We start from the raw sequence: 19,451 nt of genomic DNA on the forward strand, positions 1-19,451 counted from the left end.
CTTTGTGGGTTTGAGTTGCAAATTAATCTAGAACTTACAAAGAACATCTGTTAATTTTGCATAGTATGTCTTCAGCATTTCTTAGTAGCATTCTCTTCTGCTTCCATTCATCTTGTTTACCTTTGTGAAATTTCTTACTCTTTTAATAGCAAATGTGCCATACACCTTTAATGAAATGTTTTGTGAAGCTTAATCTCAGTAGCAATATTTAAATAATTTATTTTAAACAAATCAGGCAAAACTGATTTTAAGCTTCTTTTGCAGAAATGTTTCACATTTCACATAAATCATATAATGAAGGTTATCATGTTCAAAGCACTAAATTTTTTGCTTGATCTAATTGGTAATTCTTTGCTGTCAAGGAAGTTGAACTATTCATTTTATGTGGGTGAGAACTTTTCTAGGCACTTCTAGCTGTCTGAAATATATTAATTGGGTACTAATTGGGGTAGCTCTAAACATCCTGAATTCCAGAAACATTATGGAATTGCACTACTAATGGTTGACCAAAGATATTAGTAATGGCAGGTGAGCTTCATTTTTGTGCCCATATTTGAACACCTCTACATTTCTGTTTGGGACATTCTAATGCAGCAGGATTAATAGAACCTGTAGCTTTAACATGACAGTAAGTTTTCTTGTTTAAATCCTTTTTCAGATGCCACTGTTTCACCTACTCTGCTGGGTGCAAAGTGGAATCAGATTCTAGATCCGCCTTCTCGCCGCCTGTCATTCAACTCAGCTGTGGCCAATGTGAATGAAGCTACAACTCCTGATGAATGTCAGCAGAGATTAAAGTCTTTCTCCTTGTCCCACTCAGTGACCACACCAACAGTAGGAGGGGATTGCTGTGCTAATGGAAAGGATTTTAGCATAAGCCCAGAGACCCCAGTCATGTGGATTGATGATCAGGCAGCAGCAGATGATCAGTTGATTAAAAGAAATAGTAATCGAGATGATCAGTGTAACTCTATGGAAGCAGGAGAAAAGAAATGTGGAAATACAGCTTACTTGCCAGAGGAGAAAAATGTGCTAGTGGTGGCAGTCATGCACAACTGCGACAGAAGAACACTACAAAGTGGTGATGTGGTGGATTGTACAAATTACAGCAGTCAGTCCCTAATGGACTCTATTAGCTTTACACTGGATAATGAAAACCGACAGAGTGACCAGTTTAGTGTTACTGTAAATGGATCCACAGAAAAGGATATTGATACAGAAAAGCAAGTAAACAGGCTCTGCACTGAAGATGACTCTGTAAGTCATTTGATTAATGCTTCGTCTGAAAGCCTGCCCGCTGCATGCCCCTCCTCTCAATTAAAGGAGGATTTTAATATGAGTAAAGATTTGCTCTTTTCAGAAGCTACAACTGCAGGGATCAATGCAGTGACTCTCTTACAGAGACCAGTTGATGGTACTGCTAAAATGCAAGAAAATTGTGCGTCAGTTGAAAATTTCACTAGTAAAGCCATTCCTCAGAGAACAGATCTGGAAGCTAAAAACTCTTCTGGTTCCAGTAGTGGAAGCTTAATCATAGAACAGGAAGCAGCCCAGCAGTTGCAGTCTAGGCTATCTGGGCTCACCGAAACCTGTCAACCTAACGTGGCTGGAAGTGGCAATTACAAGGAATGTGTTGCAGAGGATGTTAGTGCCACTGAAAGCAGAGTCATTGAATGTGATAAAAATTTCAGCACAACGGAATTGCACAGCATGGCAGAATGTTACCCTGAATCTCAGGAGATGACTAATTGGGAGCTGACAAAGTTGAATGATATGAATAATAAGCAAACTCTAGGAGAGAATGAAAGACTTTTGCAGACCAAACAGCCTGATGATGCATGTGGAAATAGCAAAGAAGATGAAGATGGGGTATTGGAGGCAGGCATAGACTCAAAAGGATCTGGTACAGATGAGCTTGGAGGGTCCAGTCTCTCTGATGTGATGGCTACATCAGCAGCAAGCTCTCTGTCTAATGGTTGTGATTCCTATGGAATGCAGAACCCAGTTGTTGCTCATGTCCCAAAGACTGTACCCTCCAAGGAAGACTCCGTAACAGAGGAAAAGGAGATTGAGGAGAGCAAGTCAGAGTGTTACACTAATGTTTATGAACAGAGAGGAAATGAGACTACAGAAGGGAGTGGTCTTATTTTAAACAGCACTGGTGACCACATAAAGAAAAATTATTTGCATAATCTTTGTAGTCAGGTTTCATCCATGCAAGGGCAGACTTCACCAAAACCAGTGACTAATCTGCAATATATCAGTGTTCCTTTTGGTGGTGCAAGACCTAAACAACCCACAAATCTGAAACTGCAGATTCCGAAGCCATTATCGGACCACTTACAAAATGATGTTATTCCCCCAAATTGTGGAGGTAATAGCAAAAACAAAAATGTCTTTGGTAAGACACAGTTAGGGGATACAGCAGACACGTTTCCTGGTGAAACATCTTCAAATGCCTCTGGTACTGGTTCTAATGGGGAACATTTGGACGAGTATGAATCTGGAGTCTCTAATAGTTCGTGCCTTGCAGTAGCCCCAGATAGTCCAGATAATGATCTCAGAGCTGGTCAGTTTGGAGCTCCAGCCAGAAAGCCTTTTACGACTTTGGGTGAGGTGGCTCCAGTGTGGGTTCCAGATTCTCAAGCACCAAACTGTATGAAATGTGAGGCCAGATTTACATTCACCAAAAGAAGGCACCATTGCAGAGCCTGTGGGAAGGTAAGTCCATATTTTGTGAATAAGCTCAAAGCACCCTTTTTTCCCTGATACTGCACAACATTGCGTTAAAGGGCTGGCTGAGCTACTGGATATAGTTTCCTGTGACATCTCTTCCTAAAAAGCTGTGTCTGAGTGAAGCAAAAATAGGAATTTCTGAGCTCTGATCTATTTAGGGTACCAATAAAGAATAACTAATTGTTATTAGTCTAAATGAGCAGTTGTGTTTGTTGATTGTAATGATCATCATCATTGGGTTTATGTCAGAACTCTTATAAAATGACTAAGTGCAGGAAAATGCTTTACAGAAATTACTGCATCAAATAATCCCATTAAAGTAACTGAAACAAACTTGTTAATTGGGAGTGGGCTGTTGGATTGCTGGCATTCCTGCTGGTTTATATGGCTGATCAATTCAGTTCTTCTCAGTCTGCTCTACTGTTCTCATATTGCTTGCATTATTTTAAATAGTATTAACATGTTTTTAAACATACATTTGCTCCTGGGGAAATAAAAAAGTGGTAACCTGGTGTATGTCCACATGATGAGAAATGTCATAATGAAGACAACTAAAGCATAATTTCTGTATTACTTTTTATTGTGTAAAAAATACTTTGTTGTTGAGGGTGTTTGAAAATTTTATATATGTGCCATCTAGGTGAACTCAAATTCTTATGTCGTGAGCTTATTGTAAATTATTAACTTGTAAAGTATTTCCAAATATCTTTATTGAAATACATGTCAGCGACATAAGTAGGAACTCAGGGAGAAAATAATGATGATTCAAAAGCTGTGAACTAACACTCTTGTTAATTAGGTATTGATGAATATTGTAAAAAGAAATACTAAAACCAATGGGAACTAGAATAAAAATAACTTTGGTTCATTTAGGCGTCATTCAAGGGTTTCTGAATTTGATTAAAAGAATTTCTGGCTGCTGTGGGTGGTAGTTTTTGCTACTAGAAGAGGCAGGGAAAGCAGAAGGATGTGGAAAAAAGACCTAAAAGCAGCAAATCTATCAGGAAAGCTCAAACCCTTATGCAGCTGGTTCTGGTAGCAGCCCAGCAGAACCCCCAGGCTTGCTTCTGTGAGATGGAACACGTGTCCCTTTTGTCCCTTTAGGAACCAGAATGCACAGCACTCAGTCTCTCAATGGAGAAATGCTGAGCAGCCTTTCCCAGGACACTCTTAAAAGCTGAGCAGACATTCCTTGTGCACTGCTCCAGCACGTGCAGTTGGTTCTGCCCATCCTGTTGCAGTGGAAGTCCTGATGTGGAGCCAGTAACCACAGGTGATCAATGAGATCACATGAAAGCACATGCCTGCCTTCACCAAATACACCAGTGTACTTTTGGTTTGTATCAGGGGCCTCATTCTTCTCATGGCAGTTAAGGAGAATCTCTAAGGCATGGAACTTAAAGGATTGTCCATGATTTAGCTTTGATATGTTAACTTAGACTATTATTTAGCTAATTTATTTTTTTTTAGTTGAACAAATATTACTTCAATTTTCATGTGCAGTAAAATTTTCTACTTATTTATGTGTTTTAAACAAGTTTATTGCTTGGATTTAATTGCTTCTCTGTAACGACTGAATTCTTGAATTGCACAAATGAATGCAGAAAATTAAAGTATCTGTAAAGGGATAAAACATGCAATGGTGGAATAAGGCCAAAAGTTTCTATGTGGTTGTTTTTTGTTCTTTTTACATTCTTCTGACAAATCTTGAGAAGAACCACCAGTGCCAGTGGGTTTTTTCGATTATATGTGGGAAATGGACAAAAGAAAAAATTCCTTTGCTCAGTAGACAAACTGACTCAGTAGACTTAGAATGGATTGTTTTTAGGAGCTTTTGTTAGCAAATGTTTGTCTGTGCCAAATTTGCACAAGTGCAGCCAAAAGATGTGGCAGAAAAGACTCATTAATAAATGCTAAGGATCAGTGTAAGTCAAAAAATACTTAGCACTTACTGCAAATTGCTTTACAGCCCTTAATTCCTGTAACAATTCTAGGCAGAGAGAGACCAAAGCTTTGACAGACAAGATCTGATGAATGTGGCTGCAGTGAGAAATCCCAGTTCTCAGCTGTCTGCTCCTGCTTTGTGGTCACCAATCCCTGAGCAAGTCCTGGGGACCATGTGTGGTGTAGGGATCTACTGAACCCCAGGGATGCTTCCACTGTTAAATGTCTGAATCTCACTGAAAGAATTGCGGAGACAACATCTTCAGCCCTTACAGTTGTTTGTTTCTAGGGGAAGTAATGGGATTAAATATTTTGAACACAGGCTTTAGCACAACAGTTTCTTTTTAAGCTTTATTAGCATCATGACAAATCATTTTAGTAGGGGTGAATGTATCTGTTTCATTTGGGAATAAACACTGTATTTAAAAATAGTTGAGTGGCAACTGAGAAGTCTTTCTGGGTTTTTAATTTCAGAATAGCAATTGCAAAGTTAGTGGATGATATGAACCATTTGGATTGATAGATAGTAATGCACTTACGGTAAATTTTGAGTTAAAAGTAAGAACCTAGTGAATGAAATTATATGTTATGTATATATGTACTTTCTGTTGTCAGATGAAATCATCACTCTTGATAGGAAAACCAGAAAATTTGTATGCACTTTTTTATTGACAACCAAAAAATTATATTTTCCCACTAAAATAAAAAAAAAAAAAAAAAAAATCAGCATTTCTCCTAGCAAGGAATGCTTTAACAACTCTAGTGAACCTGAAAACTCTAGTAACATAAAATCTTGCTTTGACACTGCTCTGTTGTTTTTTTATAGCATGATGTACTGAGATAATGACTTGGTGGTTGTTAATAACAAGTCTGACTTGTCAGTTGTGCTGGATTACGTTCTCTGCATTACTGCTGCTTAGGGCTGATGCAGCCCGAGAGAGGAGGTGGGGATGTTCTGTCATTGCTTCTATTTTCTCTTTTAATATTTCAATCATTGCATTTGGAAGCTTTCATGAATGCACAATGTGTTGTTTGAAAAAGGGTCCTAAATTAGATATTAATTTGTGTTGGGCCTTCATTTATGGTTGACAACATTGATTTTTCCATGTTCAATACTGAATGAACTTTTGACTGGAAGTTTTGCCCAGGGAACTGAAATGATGTCAAATGTCTCTAAAATATGCTGTGATGTTATTATTAATATTCCCTAGAATACTTGTTTATTGGGTTAAGATGTAAATGCAGAATTCAGACTTTTCAAGCAATTTACTTTGGTTTTTTAAAGGTTTTCATGTATGTGAAAGTGTGGATTTTATTTTTGCATTAAAATTCCAGAGTATACTTAATTATATTTTGTTTTTGAAATGTTTGAGTTGTCATAATTAGAAAACATTAAAACTGGTTCTAATGAGACAAGGCTGAGCTTTCTGCACATTTGATTTTCAACTCTCATGTTGAGTTAAGAGCCTGTATTTGCTTATTTTAAAAACACTTGCCACTAAAAACCTGCAAGTAACAGGCTGCAAAGTAGTCATAATTTGGTGTGATCTTTAACTTGGTTGAAATTTAATTTGGCTTTAACACATTTATATATAAGAATCCTATGTAGCTTCTTGTCTGTATTACAGAAATAATGCTGCTGGAGTGATGGAATTTTTTTTTTTAATTTAGAAAGCATTATAGATCATAATAATGCATAGCGAGTTGCAGAGATAATATCCACCCATAATTAAATTTTTAAATTCTCTCTTGATACCTGAACTGCTGCTGTTTCTAGATCTCCTGAGTGTGACATTACCTTTCTGCAGGAAATAGATGTTCATTAGTATCTTCACATCACCTGAAAAGTAACCTTGAGGAACTACTGTTTTGTTTTATTTAAATAAAGACAATATAATTATTTAAAACAAATAAGAAGTGTTTAGCACGTGTTCTGCAGGATTTTGAGAAGGCAAAAGAGATCCTACTGCTACTGTCGGATCATATCTGCATGCAAGTGTGTTTTGGTGCAGCCATGCTGGTGTTTTATGGTTTTGCTTGTCTGGAGGAAGCCTCAGGACTGTTTCCTGTCCAGGACTGGGGAGTTTTTAGAGATGGTTCAGGGGAGAAGGACCAGCACTGCAGTTGCATCTCCACAGCACTTTGTGCTCCCTGTGCTTTGCCTTTAGCTGCCAGGGTGCACAGAATTCAGTTCCTGAGTTCTCCCTACTGTTGTTGATGCTGTGGTGTTTGTGTTCATGTCAAAATAAGCTTTTTTATAGAAATTGAGCAAGATTTTTTTGCAGTACTAATATTATTCAGCATTCTTAAACATCTTGGTTTATATGTTGAACACTTAAAATATTTTGATAATCACTGTTTCTCCTCAACTGAGTAATAGCTAGCTAGATATAAAGAGATTAAACAGCTGGAGTTGCTAATAGAGAATCACAGAATTACTTAGGTTGGAAAAAACCTCTTGAGATCATCAAGTCCAGCCCATGACTGATCACCACCTTGTCAACCAGCCCATGGCACTGAGTGCCACGTCCAGTCTTTCCTTAAACACCTCCAGGGACAGTGATTCCAGCACCTTCCTGAGCAGCCCATTCCAATGTCTAATCACCTCTTCTGTGAAGAAATTCCTTCTGATGGCCAAAAATTCCTTCTAATGTCCAATTGCATGTCGATGAATTATGCTGCTGCAAAGAATTAATTAAGTTTGAATTTGTGCCATAGCAGTCTCTCATATATATGGAATACTTGTGCATTGAAGTCCTATTTCCTTCTCTCTCTAAAGTGAACTGAAATGATTATTTAAGTGAAAGACTGACTGAAGTTCTCTGTGTGTTGTTGTTAAGAAATATGGAAGGTGGGGGGGAAGGAGAGAGTGATCAGGAAATCTTATTCCAAATTTCTTATTTTCTCTGTGATGCTAATAAATTTCTTCTTCATACCCTTTTAAATTTTAGCCCTGCCTTGTTTTTGCTCCTAAATCCTATCTCAAAGAGAAATTGAGTATATTAAAATTGGCAAACCTAAACTAAACCAAGACAAATGGGAAAATACTGATTTCTTTTTTTTACCTCTGTATTTTGCATTTCAAGAGCTTTGCAGACAGTCAGTTGTTCAAATCCATCAGTTTGTCTCAATTTTGCACCCCTCTGAGGAGCTTTCCCTGTGTTCCAGGTGTTCTGTGCTGCGTGCTGTAGCCTGAAGTGCAAGCTGCTGTACATGGACCGAAAAGAAGCCAGAGTGTGTGTGATCTGCCACTCAGTGCTGATGAATGGTGAGTGGGGAGGGAATCCCAGATCTGGCACTTCACTGGCTTTGTGTGGAGCTGCAGTGAGGGCATTTAAAAAGAGAAATGTCAGAATACTTCATTTGTATGGGTAAGGATTCTAAAACAGTTAAGGTGCTTGAGAGGCTGGCATGGAATCTTTTTCTACCCTTTGAAGAGTAGAAAAACTGGTAAGGATGTAGAGAGTTTGAACATTTTCATTTGGGAGTGCTCTACCAGGGTTTCAAAAGTTGTGACTTTAGGGGATTTTTTGTTGTTGATTCAGAAGTGTACTCTGTATCTTTTGTTGCCTGAGTAGATATCCTGCTACACATTTAGATGGAATACCAAAGAGTAGAGTAATGAAGTTGTGCCTTTTCTAGATTATGCACTATAGGAGATTGGGAAAATAGTATTTATCCTCAAATTAATCCAACTCCTCTTCTTAATTCCTTGGTGCTAGATTAGGAGGTCTTGCCTAAGTACAGCTCCACAAATGTGGACAGCTGAGCTTAGATTGTTACTTTTACACATTGCTGGAGAGTGTCAAACCCAGGGTGGTGCTCTGGCCTGGTGAAAACATGGGACACAGGAGAGAGTTCACAAGTATTTCTATAGTTAACATGTAGAACTGATAGGAAGTTCTGTCACCTCTGCTTGGTGTAAGGAAAAACTCTGGTTTTGACCAGCAGGCTGTGCAATGTATTTTGTGTGTTGTTCTTTATTGTATTAACACTTCAGAGCTGTGCTGTAAGTATGGCCAAACACAGAGCACTCTCTTGAGACCTGTGAAAATCTCCACAACTTCCTACACTGCCAGTTACCTCTGGGTGATGATCTGTCCAGCTGAGTAATGCCCATGACACTGAGACAGTTGCTGCTGAAAGACTCAGTTCAGTTTTTCTGTCTTGAGTTGAGAAGGCAGAGAAATTGGTTTAGGTTGGGTGAGGACCCATGAGAGTGCTTAAATCATGAGATAACCTGTCTCATCATGAGAAATTCCAGGCATTTTGGCTTATTAGTGGGAAGGTGAATGGATGTCCTGCTCCTGGGGTGTAAACAGATATCTGGATCACTGAAACTTGATGCCAGAAGTGAATTCAGTGGTAGAGGAAGGTCTGACAGATGCATTCTAGTATGTAAAAGGTAGAAATGAGAAGTCAGAGAAATTCAGGCTCTAAATGCAAGCTTTTAACTGCTATGAAACAGGAATATAATTTTCTCAAAAAAAATTTCAAAAAGATGAAATGTTTCAAAAATATTAAACATTAATCAATGTGCAGTGGTAGGTTTTAATTATTAGTAATTCCTTACTCAAGGCCAAATGTGTAAGGCGACAAGAAATTGTAGGTTATAATATCTAGAAATTAAAAACAAGTCCCAGTAGTGATGCTGAAGGGGTTCTAAACTATTACATTTTGGGTTGGAGAAATGAACACATTTCAAGGTGTATAAGAACAAGGAATTACAAATATGCTTAGCAAGACAGCTGACTCTGTGACTCTGATGGTGAGTTGGATTAATTTTCATCTGGGGGAAGGGAAGAATCTGAAAATATTTCAGTTGAAACCAAAGTGTTGTTTTGAAAAGACATAATAAAACTGAACATATTATAATGATTTCATTTGAGAGCCTCTCTGTCCTGTTGCCAGGGCAGATGCACTTTAATGGCAGTAAACAGTGACACCAGTGCCTGGTTCCTTCCAGGGCCAGTGCTGTGCTTGCCCTGTCTCCCTCTGTTCCTGTCCCTGCTGCAGTGCTTCCTGCTGATGCTTTGGCCTACTGGTTAGTTAACCTGTAGCCTGATTGTATCCAACCCCTCCTGATCCTTCCAGTTCCTTTGTCAGTGCAGGTTTTGAGGCTTTTGTCCCTGTTAGTGCAGCAGGTTAAGCCTGAGTCTTTGCACAGTCCTGGAAGTGGGAGTAGGAATTGTAAAAGCAGTTATTATTTCATTTGGTTGCTCAGTACCTTGTTTGTATTTGACTGGGGTGTGAGGGGAGGGCTTTGTGTTTTCTGGCACATTTCCATGGCCAGGCTATGTGTTTCATCAGTCTCCAATGCTATTTTTAGTGTATTTTCAGTCGGTAATTATGCTGACTTGGCACTTTGCTCCATCTAAAGAGGGCTTTAAGATTGCTCTTCTACTTTTCTAATAAAGGAGCCCTGGACATGTAACCTTGTCCACTTTTAATATTTTCTTCTTTCAAGACTTTTACTATAACTGATACAGAATTGCTGTCAAAACAAGTGCTTTGATTCAAGTAATTTTCTCATTTGGAATGCCAATACCTTTTTCATTGAGAAGCATTTCACTATTGATTTTGCAGGTTGATGGTGGGAGGAAGGACAGTTTATATTCTGTTGAGTTCTGTTTGGGTTGGGGTTTTTTTTGTCTTGTTATTTCTACCTTGGTTTTCTAACAATTTGCAGCTGAAGGGACCCAAGGATGTAGGTGCTCTGAGAGCTTAGGTGCCATGATATTTATGCTTAACTCAAAGAATTCATTTATTTGTAACACACTAATATGATTGTGGGTGTAAGCACGTATATGAGTTTTCTGGCATCTTACTACAAGCCTCCCTTAGAGGTGAAAAAGCACTGTGGAGATAGTCTGGTTTACTCATCAGAAGAGATTTTCCTGTGATAAATGTTGTTGACAAAGAAGATTGATATTTTTTTTTTTTTGGCCAGTTGAATTAAGGCTCAAGTCACGCCTTCCAAATTAATAGCATGAGGGTTTTTTTACAGTTAAGAATAAAAGTTGTTGATCTGTACACAACTGCCCTGGACACAAAGAAATGCAGGGTGCTTTTTATCATAAATGGAAGCTAAATCTGCTCGAGTATTCTGTGGGTTATGAAGCATTTGTAGTAGGAATGTCTATTTCTCCATGCATTGTGATATATTTACATGTGCTGATTTATATAGATATAGATATAGATATAGATATAGATATAGATATAGATATAGATATAGATATAGATATAGATATAGATATAGATATAGATATATGTATATATTTATGTACACATTGACTGTTTTAAGTTAAATCTTTGAAGAAGGAACAAAATGAAGCATGAGGAGCTAAGCATCACTCAAGTCAAAGTGTATTGTAGCCATTTTGAGAAAATACTTTTCTTTTTATTGCATGGGCCAGTGCAGTTTCTCCTCGTGCTTCTCTTGTTTAATTGCAGTCTCCTGGGCTGTTACATCAAGGGAATGATTTTTTGGGAGGTGGCAGGATCCATCCTGACAGCAGCTGAGAACTTAACACACAGTGTTTTGGACTGTTAGATACCTTCCTCTGTGTTCATGGCTCTTGTTCTTTGTTTGCTTTAGCTCAAGCCTGGGAGAACATGATGAGTGCCTCAAGCCAGAGCCCTAACCCTAACAATCCTGCTGAATACTGTTCTACTATCCCTCCTTTGCAGCAGGCTCAGGCCTCGGGCGCCCTGAGCTCCCCGCCTCCCACTGTCATGGTACCTGTGGGAGTTCTAAAGCATCCTGGAGCAGAAGGTAAGAGCACTTCCTTTTTCTTGCAGTTTGCCTGCGGTAAGGATTTGGAAAGAATATCTGCACTTCACCCATTTCAAGTAATTGCCAATTCCAGTGTGCTGTTCCTGCCCTCAGAAGGGACATCAGGTTTTTCAGGACTTGTAAATTGTTCTCAGTGCTTGTGTCTGTACATGATGCTGCCATAGGGTATGCACTAGGTGATGTCTTAAGTTCTTTCCACTTTTTTATATTTTTTGTTCTGTTTTGCTGTTTTATACTCGGATTTTTCAATTTCCTCGCCAGTGTTGCTGTGAGATATTAAACACTGATTTTTTACGTTCTCTCCAGTGGCTCAGCCTAGAGAACAAAGGCGTGTTTGGTTTGCTGATGGGATTTTACCCAATGGAGAAGTTGCTGATGCAGCAAAGCTGACAGTGGCTGGGACAACTTCCACAGGAACCTTAGCAGTGTCTCATGATCCATCAAAGCCCATGGCCAACAACACTTTATCAGCAGAAGTAAGAGAGTGTTTGGCATTCAAAATCCTGTGTTTGCCTTGCTTGTGAGTGGCCTGTGAGTTGCTGTGGTGACTGCAGTAAGACTGATACAGGAAATCTGCTTGGGCTGGTCTTAGTATGTTGCACAGCATTGTCCTTATTTGATTGTTTGCAGAGTGCTTAAACAACCATATTTTTTAAAATGAAATTAAGATTTTTGAGGCAGAGTGCTAAGAATGTTTGTTGTCTGTGTGGCTTCCAGCTGTTTGACTGTACAGCTGGTGTGTGAAGGATATTTGTATAGCATGTTTTAAAAAAGGTGAGTCGTGGTCAGTAAGCAGTTTGAAACAATGAGATTATCATAGTATGGATCAGGAGAATACTGTGTCACAAAACTATGTATGCAGGAAAATGCAGATAAAGTTAATATTAAGTCCACCATACCCTATATAAGTGGAATTGAGACTCTGCAAAAAGTTCATATGGGCATAGATGCATTAAGATTTTGTGAAGATACGGCTATGTGTGGTGTTAGAGAAGAGAGGTGCAGGCTCTAAGCAGATTTTCTAGCAGTAGTTCACATACAGGATTCATCAAGTGATCATCTCTTGTTACAGAGCCAGATTACGTGGTGCTTCTGTTTCTCCAGCAGACACAGACTCCTTCAACTACATCTATAATAATTTAGCCAGCCAGCTCTTACATTTTTATCATTATTACTGTTTTAATGTTGTCCTTCCTTGTTGTTTGCTTCTTGTAGACTGATAATGCCTCTGTATTCTCGGGAAATATAACTCAGGTTGGCAGTCCTGTTGGCAGTGCAATGAATCTGATTCCTGAAGATGGTCTTCCTCCAATTCTCATCTCCACTGGAGTAAAAGGAGGTGAGAGTATAATTTGGCAGCCAGCTTTTATGCTTACCAGATGCAATAACCTAATGGCTACTGTATTTATTTTAAAAATAAGATGCTGGCAGTGTGCTGAGTATTTGAAGGAATTCTCGGTAAGCACTTGTGGGTAAATGTTGGGCCACTCCTTTGCACAGTTGGTCCCTATTTGCATCCAAGAAGAGCCCCACCTTGCAATGAAATTCCTCCAACAAGTAAAACATGAAGCAAAAAATTAACTGCAGTCCAGAAACATGTGCTAATTTCTTTACTAATCGGACTGTGGGGAATGTTTTACACAGAGAGAGGTTTTAATTAGCTTTATGAATATTCATGCTTTCCTTCTCTGAAATTCTGTTGGAATATGGGCTCTGTCTGAGGCATCCCCAAGCACTGCATTCAACAACACTATTGCACATCTTGGCTCACAGTGCAGCTTTTAGTCATTGTGATATCCCCTTATAAAGGATCCAAATGGAGGAGGCTTTAGAAAATTAGAAACTAATTTTGGAAAGATTAGAAAATGTGTATTTGTTTGTGTGAAATTGCTTTCCACGGTCTGATTCATGACATCCTTTAATACATTCCTGGAATGAATTTACTTTTTCTTTGGTTGTTTTATTCCTATTAGATATTTTGCTGACACAGTGTATTTCTAATGTTAAGATGGAAGTAACCTTTTATTTCAGGATCATGACAAAACCAAAATGTGAGCAGCATTTAATTTCAAAACGGATCTATTCAATCCTGTGTTAGCTGTTCATGGTAGTCCAGGACTGATGCCCTTCTGCCTTACTGTGATTTAAGTAACAATTGTTAACATTTTAGTCATTTGGGATTTCAGTTGGCATTGTGACACATTTTTCAATTTGATTGCAATTTTCTCCTCTGATTGATACTGAAAAATAGTTATTTTTCTGAAACAAGCTGCACCTTTCTAAAGGATATACAGAGGCTATCTCATAAATTCTGTTGAAGTTTGAAAATACCAGTCTAAGAAACAATTAACAATTAAACCAGCAATATTTAAATAAGTGTTTGTCTAAAAGGTCAAAACAGTAAAAAGAATTTGAATTGGGGTTATCTGATTGTAATGTAGAGTCTGTACCAGTAATTTATGGATTTCGTTGTGTTTCTTTCTTTCGTAGACTATGCTGTGGAAGAGAGACCTTCTCAGATCTCTGTCATGCAGCAGCTGGAGGATGGTGGCCCTGACCCTCTAGTATTTGTTTTAAATGCTAATTTGCTGTCCATGGTAAAAATCGTAAATTGTAAGTGTTTATTATTAAATAAGTCTTAGTCTATGAGAGGGGAAATGTTATCTAGATTATTGGTAGGAGCAACAGCATTTTTATTTGGTAGGATAGTCTCAGAAAATGTGTACAGGTTGAATATTAAGCCCTATTAAGTTAAATGTCAAAAGGCCCTTTTCTGGTGTTTTAGGTATCAGTACAAATAATTTTATGTAGAAAATATGAACTGGACTGATAGAACCTCCAGTCTTTGGTTTGGAGATCAATGTCTCCTCTAGAGCTTAGTAGGGCAGGGTATTTTATCATACATTTTCCTTTGGTTGCTTCACTTATTCCCCTGTCATCCCATTCTGGAAAAAGCAGATGGGATCCCATAATAATACAGAGGTTCCATTCCCCTGTGCACCTCTTCTGTCCCTTTCTGTCCTGTGCCTGTGTGTACCTGTGTTGAGGGAGGAGTGGAGAGGCAGACAGATGGCTTCTCATGCCAGTTCCTCAACTGATCCCTGCTGGATAAAAACATGATGGAGCAATTGAGAATGAGAGTTTGGTATTAATAAATTGTTTATAAACCTTTCAGCATCTCTTAGATTGCAGTATAAAGTTTTACGTATGTCTAAAAAGGTAATATATTATAGACACAGGTTTTATTTCAACAAGTATTCTCAAGAAATGAAGCTCAGTGCATGTGTCATTATTAACATTCCTGTGAAGCAGAACAACACAGTGAGGTCTCATGGAGATACCTGACATCCAGCTCTCCATATTAAGAGAGATATCACTGTTGGAAACTGTTTTAGCTGTCAGGGTCGTGGTACACACAGCCAACAGCCTGCCCTGTTCCCAGGCTTCTTCATTCACATTTAAATCTTGTCCTTTCATTTGAATACAGAAACTGCTAAAAGTCTGCTCTGTGGTGCTAATCCCAAGATCTGACTGGGAGCTGTAATACTGTGGCTCTTCCTTAGCCGTGAACTGGGAATTATTGAGCTGCTCTTGTTTTGGATGTGCTTGCCCTCATGGTAACAGATGTAGGACGTAATTTGTCTGTGTGACAGATAACACAACAATACATGCTCTAAAACTCATCCTTGCAAGAGCTGTCTTCCTGCAGTGGAATTTAGGCATCCTTTTGGCAATTCTGCTCTGCTGATGTATGTTTCCATCCATGCAGATGTGAACAGGAAGTGCTGGTGTTTCACCACGAAGGGCATGCATGCAGTGGGGCAGTCGGAGATCGTCATTCTCCTGCAGTGTTTGCCTGATGAGAAATGTTTGCCTAAGGATATCTTTAACCATTTTGTGCAACTTTACCGGGATGCCTTAGCAGGTAGGAATGCTCTCTGTTAAAAATGCCTTGAACAGATGATCATACAGGGTCAGTGATAATTGTGATGACAATTAACACATACATGTGTGCCTTGTCTACTTCAGTGTATCTGACAGAAAGTTGACAGGTCAGATATATTTTTGTCACAGCAAATGGCTCTCTTTGTAAAAAAAAAAAATAAAATATATATATATGTAAAAAGGGAATAAGAATCAAAGCTGATAGGAGGATAAGTTGTTGGTTGTCACTATCCAGTGTTCTAGTTATCTCACCAAATAAAGTGCTGGTAACCTGGGGAGCTGCTCCAAAGATCTTCCAGCCAGAAAGAAAATGTTGAGAATTCTTGTGGATAGTATGTTCAATATCTCCTGACCAGGTAGTTCGGAAGTTTGATTCTCATAGTGCCTGTGTCTTTTCTGGATGTCTTATGGAGATCCTTTTTATATTTTGAAATAATATATGTATCTGGGTGCCCAGAATGAACTGTAGAGTATTTCAGAAATTATCCCTGAATTTTGAATGTTTGCATCTTGATTGCAAGATTTTTATATAAACCATTGCACATTTTACATTTGCTAAGTAAATAGGCTTCCACTTCTAGGTATTATTGTTGGACCTTAGAATTCAAAAATCCTTGCAATAAGTTAAAATGCAAGTATTTAGTTCCACTGATCAGAAAATAAAGCTTGTTTTCCAGAGGTAAAATTGGATCACATTAAGGTTATATGCTGAAAATACATTTACATGAGGTTCTGCTTATGATTCATAATGCCTTTGGAGTGATTGAATCTAGTAGTTTAATAAAATAATGAAAGATATTTGTTTCCTAAAATATCTTTGTACAACAAAGGTCAGCATGTCCAGAGAGGTTGTCAGGTTCAGAATGTATTATCTCATGTCATAATGGATCTTGTGTACATGGGAAACAACTACTGTTCTAAACCTCAGTTCATTTTCTTTGTGTTATTCAGAGGGAGATAGATGTGAAAAATGGCAAGCATGTGTATATAAATGTGTATATATGTATATTGCAGATATAAATCCAGCTTGATGTGTATATTGCTATGAAGTTCTGTATAATTACACTACAGAAATACATAATTTATAACTCCTACATAATGTATTTGGAATTCTTTTTTTAGTACTGTAGTGGTAGTAATTTGATATCCTACAATTCCACTGGTGCAAAGAGCTGCTTACTATTGTACAGTTCTTAATCAGAAACCAAATGTCGCTGTTGAAGAATTCCACTGTGTGTTTTCTTTTGGTAGGATCTGCTGTGTGTTGTGTTTGAGACATGAAGGATGAGTAGACAGACACCTTCAGTTACTGTGTAATGCCTGCAGGTTTTGTAGATAGTGCACCTTGATAAACTCCCAAAGCACTTTGGAATGCTCTGTCAATATCCATCCTTTTTTTCTTTCCAAGGCATGCGTTGTTTGAGAGGCAGAAGGATCTGTTAGCATATTTGTAACTTGGCTGTTTTGAACATTCTTCAGGCAGGGAGGAGGTGATGCTGTAGGGGTTTCAGTTTGGTGCCTGTAATCCCTTGGAAGTGGTTAGCAGTTCTGCTCTTGTAGGTGGAGCAGTCTTTTCCAAGCTGTTCACTTCAGAGGTACTGCACCTCTCCTGACAATGAGATGATTTAGACATTTAGAGCAAACACAAATTCCCAGTAGAATTTAGAGACTATTTAACAGCCTGCCTCACCATTTCATTTTTTATAATATAATACATTGGCTTAAATATATTCTGTATAAAGAAACAGAAATAAATTCTGTGGATGTTTTTTTATTTATTTCCTTTATCGTAAATTTTCTTTAAAACAGTAATAAAAAGGCACATACAGTAGTTTTTATTGGAACGGAAACAAGAATTACTTTTAACATTGTTGATTTTGCTTTGAAGTGATTTTAGATTTCTTGGTCTTGTTTTCGGTGGAAAAACACAGCATCCCTTTCTGTTTGCTCAATTCAAGCCAAATCCGTAGCAAATTATTTCTTGATAAGTCACATGAATTTAGGAGTTTGAATTCTGTGCTCAAGCCTAGAAGCACAAAGTACTTGTATGTACTTATGCCTCTTCCCAGATGTTTCTGCTTTCCTGAAGGCATGACTTGTTCTGGAGGCAGAGTCCTGCCCTCTGTGCTGGGTGTTGTTTGTAGGCTGGCTCTGGTAGGGTGGCAGCAGAGAGATTCTGAAGGAGAAATGGCAGCAGAGAGATTTTTGGAAGGAAAAATGGCATTTTTCACTTAGGCTGTATGCATGCGAGTTAAAAAAAATAAAGTCAGTTAAGGCAAGTATTTGTTGCTGCTCACTTTTCATCACTTTACTTTTCCTCTGGCCCTTCGGTCATCAAGCTCCCTGCTGTGTTGCTTTTCTTGTTTTGAAATTGGAAACTAATGATTTCTGTTGTGGTTGTAGTAGTAGCACTGCTGTAGTAGTAATCCCATGATTATCCTTGTCTGTTGGCTATAAGCCTGGCAGTGAATGGGAAAATGAGAACTTCTGTCCGTCTGAATGGGTACTTTGAGGCAGTTGGATGTGTTAATGTAGTGCTGCCAGAGATGCCCTAGTGCATCAGCTTTGTGCTGGAAGACAATAAAAGCTACTGTTACTTTTGTAGTGGAAATATAAATCTGGCAACTGCCTGAAATGGCTTTGTGGTGACCCTGGTTTTTGGGGATATTCCCTATGAGGGTGGGTCTATCCCAGACACAGTTTGTGCATTTTTTACCCAGTGTGGTTTTAATTAAACATGGTGGTAGTAATGCAATCCTGCAACTGGTCTGTGGAAAGGTGGAGACAAAATCAGACTTCTTATGAGGTGTGTGAGTGATGTTAGGAAGATTGCCACAGAGTAGCCTGACAAAGTTTTGGATGCTGGCAGCTGCTCTCACTGATAGTAAGTGAAGCATTATAGCCCTTGGCAATAGGAGTAACTCTTTCCAAATTACTTTCTGATGTGTTTCAATAAAGAGATGCTGGCCATGGCCAGAACTTTGACTGTGGAGCTCATATGGTTTTTCTCAGTGTTGGCATCTGCTATAGGTGTTTTGGGGCATAAAGGTACATTCATGGTCTTGGCTCTTCTCTGGATCTTTGTGGCTCTTGGAGTGATTGGGTTTGTGTTCCTTTTCCAAAGGAAATGTGCTCATTTGCTCCTGAAGAAAATCCATCTGGCAAGATTGTTCACAGGTAAATATTGCTTTGTGTCTCCTGCTGCAGGACTTGGATGCTGGGGTTTTCAGGATGCCAGCAGAGTTTGGTACATGGCAGTTCCTGACTGTTCTGATGGCAGTGGAATGAGTCTGGATGGACTTCCCCAGCCACAGATAAATGCCTTGCCTGAGTCTAGATGCCATTACCTTTTTTTTTGACCTGATATTAACCAAAAGATAGGAAGCATACATTAAGAATTTAACCTCGTAATTTTTTGGTAAAAGTACCTAACTGGTTTTTTACCACACATTGAAGGCAATAAACAAATGCAGGAATCTTTTGGGTTTTTTTCCCCCCAGTCTACCCTTCCTGGTATAGACTATTTTGAGGCCAGAAGGGATTGCCAAACTGCTGTAAAAAGCACGTTGTTCATCACAGTACCTAAATGAAGAATTCAAAACACCATGGATAAAAGCATCTTTGTTTTTCTGGAGAGCTGTGTAGAGATGCTTAAGATTTAAAGTCAAGGATAACCCAGTATAATTAAGAAGAGAGTAAGTATTGACCTCCTGCAGAACTGCTTTAGATGCATCATGCACACTTAAAGCACTTCCTAAATAATGTCAGTTGTCTGATGTCAGGTGCTGGAACTTAATATATGGAAAGGCACCTTTCTGCTCACTCTGAGATTGCCTCATTAGAAAGGAAGTTGTGATATGTTTTAAATTAAATTACATGCTTTTGCAAAGGATAGTTATTTTTGAAGGTTTTTCTGACGCCTACACTTTCTCTACAAGCCTCTGAAACAGTTCTGTGCTTAAAATGTGTAATGGTGCAGTGGGTTGGGTTTGACAGTGTCAGGCTGGGAATAGCAGCTTCTCTGAGGGGC

At 38.6% G+C, this 19,451-nt stretch overlaps 1 protein-coding gene across 1 annotated transcript in view; it reads left to right on the top strand.

Moving 5' to 3' along the window:
- Positions 1–19,451, top strand: part of ZFYVE9 (zinc finger FYVE-type containing 9) — a 52,749-nt gene that overhangs the window by 18,415 nt on the left and 14,883 nt on the right. The window contains exons 4-10 of the mRNA XM_056497297.1: positions 659–2,721; positions 7,849–7,948; positions 11,279–11,455; positions 11,783–11,952; positions 12,692–12,815; positions 13,967–14,089; positions 15,246–15,401. Coding sequence (XP_056353272.1) covers positions 659–2,721; positions 7,849–7,948; positions 11,279–11,455; positions 11,783–11,952; positions 12,692–12,815; positions 13,967–14,089; positions 15,246–15,401 — 2,913 coding nt within the window. The remainder of the gene's footprint in view (positions 1–658; positions 2,722–7,848; positions 7,949–11,278; positions 11,456–11,782; positions 11,953–12,691; positions 12,816–13,966; positions 14,090–15,245; positions 15,402–19,451) is intronic.

This window comes from Oenanthe melanoleuca, chromosome 8 (assembly GCF_029582105.1).
Source record: "Oenanthe melanoleuca isolate GR-GAL-2019-014 chromosome 8, OMel1.0, whole genome shotgun sequence".
NCBI lineage: Eukaryota > Metazoa > Chordata > Aves > Passeriformes > Muscicapidae > Oenanthe > Oenanthe melanoleuca.